Raw genomic sequence first — 3745 nt, 5'->3', positions numbered from 1 at the left:
TTTATTTTAAGGATTGCGGTAATCAGGCTAAATGAACCAATCATGTGTCGTTAACTCTCGACTAGCTGAAGTATTACTAATCAACCGTGAGGGAGGGACAATTGTGAGAGTGACGGCAAGGTTGGCGTCGTGTGTTGGCACTGCTGAGCGCATTAATTTAGCGCCATAGGCAGCAGGTTTATTAGACGCACGATTTGGACGAGGAGATCGGTAGAGAACAAGAACAAATGTCTTGATTTCGCTCTATCAACGTTAAACAGCTGCAAGCGTTTGCAGTTTTCCATCTCGATCGCCTTTGTCTGTGTCACAGTGAAATACTAGAGCAAATACTCATTAGTCTTAAAGCCTACTGATGTTCTACTGTAGATCCTGACCGAAAGAGTTCTATTGTGAGCCCTCGGTTCAGTAAGGGTGAGGTGTGGCATGAAATGTACTTAAGTGGAGAATATCATAAAATATCATATTTTTGAAGTAATAGCTAATATTTTAACAATCACCGAGCTGATATGAAGCTAGCAGGTTAGCTTTTACTCCTATTAATATTTAGAGTTAAAAATAGTACTATTAATATCAAAAATATTATTTGATATTTGGTTACCATTACGGAGTACAGATACCTGTCTCGACTACCGGATTACGCCGGATCCGGTTAAAAATACAATTCATTTGATGGAAATTGACCAGTTTGCAGTACACGTACCGGTATAATAATACATGGACTCATTTTCACAGAAACAGCTATTTAACCGGTTTACTAGCTACACACCAACGTACTTAAAGAAAATAAGACCAGAGGACATGATCAACATGCCACCCAATGTGCCAGCCGACACGAGGTGCATCCTGCCATTAGCGTACATGTACGCAGTCGGTATGATCTCCTTCATGCTGATACCGCAGAGCATGCCAGCACACAGTCCGTAGAGAATGCCCTGTGTCTCGTTGTCGGCATCCATCCCTAGCGATGCGAACGCGATGATCCCACCAATGTGTTGTGCGACAGCTGACAAGAAGCACCACAGCAGCCCACGACATGTACTACCCGTCGCAAAGTAGATCGGGGTAGCAACGGCAATACCCTCCGCGAGATTGTGTAGAGCTACACCAATCGCCAGGGACAGCCCAATCCACGCGTGCTCCGACGAAGCCACGAAAGTAGCCATACCCTCCGGGATGTTGTGGATACCCACAGCGATGGCACTGAGAATGCCCATACGTTGCAGCTTCTCCTTCGCTGCTTCGTCCATCTTAATGAACACGTCGCTGCCTTGATTCTGAACGAGTTCTACGGGTGGCTTGACTTCGAACGTGCCTTCTTCAAAGGACAAGCGCTCGGGCTGCATCCGCGCCGTGCCGTTCATGTTTTGACCTGGAGTGAGCTTTTGAACGATGAAGTCGACTATGTAGCTTACGAGGATACCGCCACCAAAGCAGCCGGTGGCCGCCAGCCACGCGTTGCCCTGATCTTCGTCATCTTTGCTCGAGTTGCTTTCATTGTCGTCGAGACTGAAGGCGTCGTTGAACTCCTTGAACGAGTTCGCGAAGAGCACCACGAGAGCCTGAAAGATTGTGATACCGGCAGATACACTGAGCAGCACGGCCATGAACATCGGGCTGGCCAGTTGCAGTAGTTTATTGCTGAAGATGACACACCCACCAAGCACGGTGGCCAGTGCTGCTAGTGCATTGAGTCCGAACGTCGGGGTGAGATCAAGCGAACTCTCCTCTTCGATGGCCATTTCTGCGATGAACGAGCTGTGAGCGGTTTGATGCCAATTGAAGAGTGGCTGACTACTCCCGACAAGTCTTCCGACCACTTCGGCGGCAGTTCAGATGGCGTCGATTTTTTTGGTGCGTGAGGGCAGCCAGACTCCACCCGATACTGGACGCAGATGCACTCAAACAAGATCAAGGTCTTGATTAACCAGCGAAAAGACGGATTACTTATGAAATGTGGAGCGTTGGTGCTTGCCTCACATTTCGGCCTTAGACAGTGCATGGGGAGCTCTGATGACCATAGTCGTGTATGGGCTCAACAACACTCCTGATATTGCAAAAATGTACATGTATTGCTGGCGATTCAAGTCGACGCTTAGGCAGCGACACGTATCGGATCATCGATATATCCCGTCACAGCGCGGCAATTAGCTGTGCCCGTCAAACGATTAGTGTGTTATAGCTTGATCTCCTGGCTGGTTATGATAGGAGAAGCCGAAGCGCGAACGACGCGAGGTCTCTCTACTTACAAGTGGCACATCAGTAAGTTCTTCAAATTGAACACGGTGCTTTAGCTCTGGAATAGCTCAGAAGCTTTGGAATTGAATTATTTTCGTCCAGATATATATCCCACGAAGGGTCGCGTTATTCCACTGGATTAAAAGTATTTGGAAAATCGATCGGTAATCTATCCGTCATTTATTCAGAATACTCGTTATTCCAAGCCTTAGATTGTACTACGGAGTCCGTAGAGCCTTTATCTGATCTTCATCCTCCTGGTGATGCAAAGGAGCTGCTAACGTAGTGGCATACAGTGGGAGTTATGGAAAGAAGAGGACAGCGCGCGCTCCCACGAATAAGTCTTCAATGTCGCCTGCTCGCGGAGAGCATCGATTGCCGAGTCCGGGTTATTGCCACTTTAAATTATGTGTACTGCTATTTAAAAAAAGTGTAGATCCACCCAAAATGTGGACGGGACCACACACACAGAAAACGGGTCACCACCACCACCTTAAAATATACGACCACCACAATAGCACGATCACTGCCAAAGTATTGAAGTGTTGAAGATACAGAAATAGATAGATATACACGCTCGTCGAACTGTCGCTCATTTAAAATTACGTGGAGACAAACAAAATGGAGAGTGAGAACGATGATCTTTTAGATGGAGCAGGCCAAGATCCCTGCTAAACATGCGCAACAAGCGTCCTTAGTGGCGGAGGCTCAAGCCGAACCGCTCATGTGGAGACCTGCGTTCTCGACTGTGAAATGTGAAAAAGTTCTCGAGTGTTCACGTCGACTACTGAACAACAACACGCTACTATTTAAGCTGGTGCGGTGGTTCAATTTCCGCGTCGAACACGACCGAGTTCAGCTTAATAGTGTCGACATTCCAGACACTGAGGCTTCACTTGACAGCAACGAGCCAGGGAACCCGAAAAAATAATATGCGTAAAAATTAATCCTAATTTTTAATTTAATTATTAATTTATGGCTGTCAACAACGGGAACAACCCCAATTTAGAGTAAGGTCTAGTCAAGTTACAGCGTGGGGACGCGCTGAACGTCGCAGAAAAATTAGCCTGCGCTGAATTTAGGTCGCCTGATCTCGAACGGTCGTCTTCAAGAGCCGCCGAAGAGCGTTCTATTGTGAGAGCGGCGTTCAAGAAACGCAATTGCGCACTACGTCGACGTCGCGTACATCCCGCCAACGTCTAACGAGTGTGAGCGCTTCTTCTCTCTCGCTAAGCTGGTGCTGTCTGATCTACGGAAGCGAATGTCTCCAGCCAGGCTCGAGATGATAATGTTTCTGAACTACAATCGTGACTTGCGAAGTTTTGCAAATAATTGATTTTTTAATTTTCTCAGCTCACATCGATGCATTAATCTAAGTATTGCATCTTCGGGTTCCCTGCAACGAGCACAAGTGCAAAGTGGCAGAGCCAATTCCAGACTGTAGTGACCGATAGGTTCAAGACGTTGGAGAGATGCTCTTTAGCGATGCGTTGCTGTACTCGGAGCCGGA

General features: G+C 47.2%; 1 protein-coding gene across 1 annotated transcript; it reads right to left on the bottom strand.

The window, feature by feature from the left end:
* Positions 1-758: 758 nt before the first annotated feature.
* PITG_05067 (Zinc (Zn2)-Iron (Fe2) Permease (ZIP) Family) lies at positions 759-1739 on the bottom strand (the record flags this gene model as incomplete). The annotated part of the gene is made up of 1 exon (XM_002905689.1): positions 759-1739. The coding sequence occupies one exon, from the start codon at positions 1737-1739 to the stop codon at positions 759-761; it is 981 nt and encodes a 326-aa protein (XP_002905735.1).
* Positions 1740-3745: the final 2006 nt, after the last annotated feature.

This window comes from Phytophthora infestans, genomic scaffold (genome assembly GCF_000142945.1).
Source record: "Phytophthora infestans T30-4 supercont1.6 genomic scaffold, whole genome shotgun sequence".
In the NCBI taxonomy this organism is placed as follows: domain Eukaryota; phylum Oomycota; class Peronosporomycetes; order Peronosporales; family Peronosporaceae; genus Phytophthora; species Phytophthora infestans.
The sequence above is the reverse complement of the archived record's forward strand: the minus strand, read 5'-3'. Positions and strand labels throughout refer to the sequence as shown.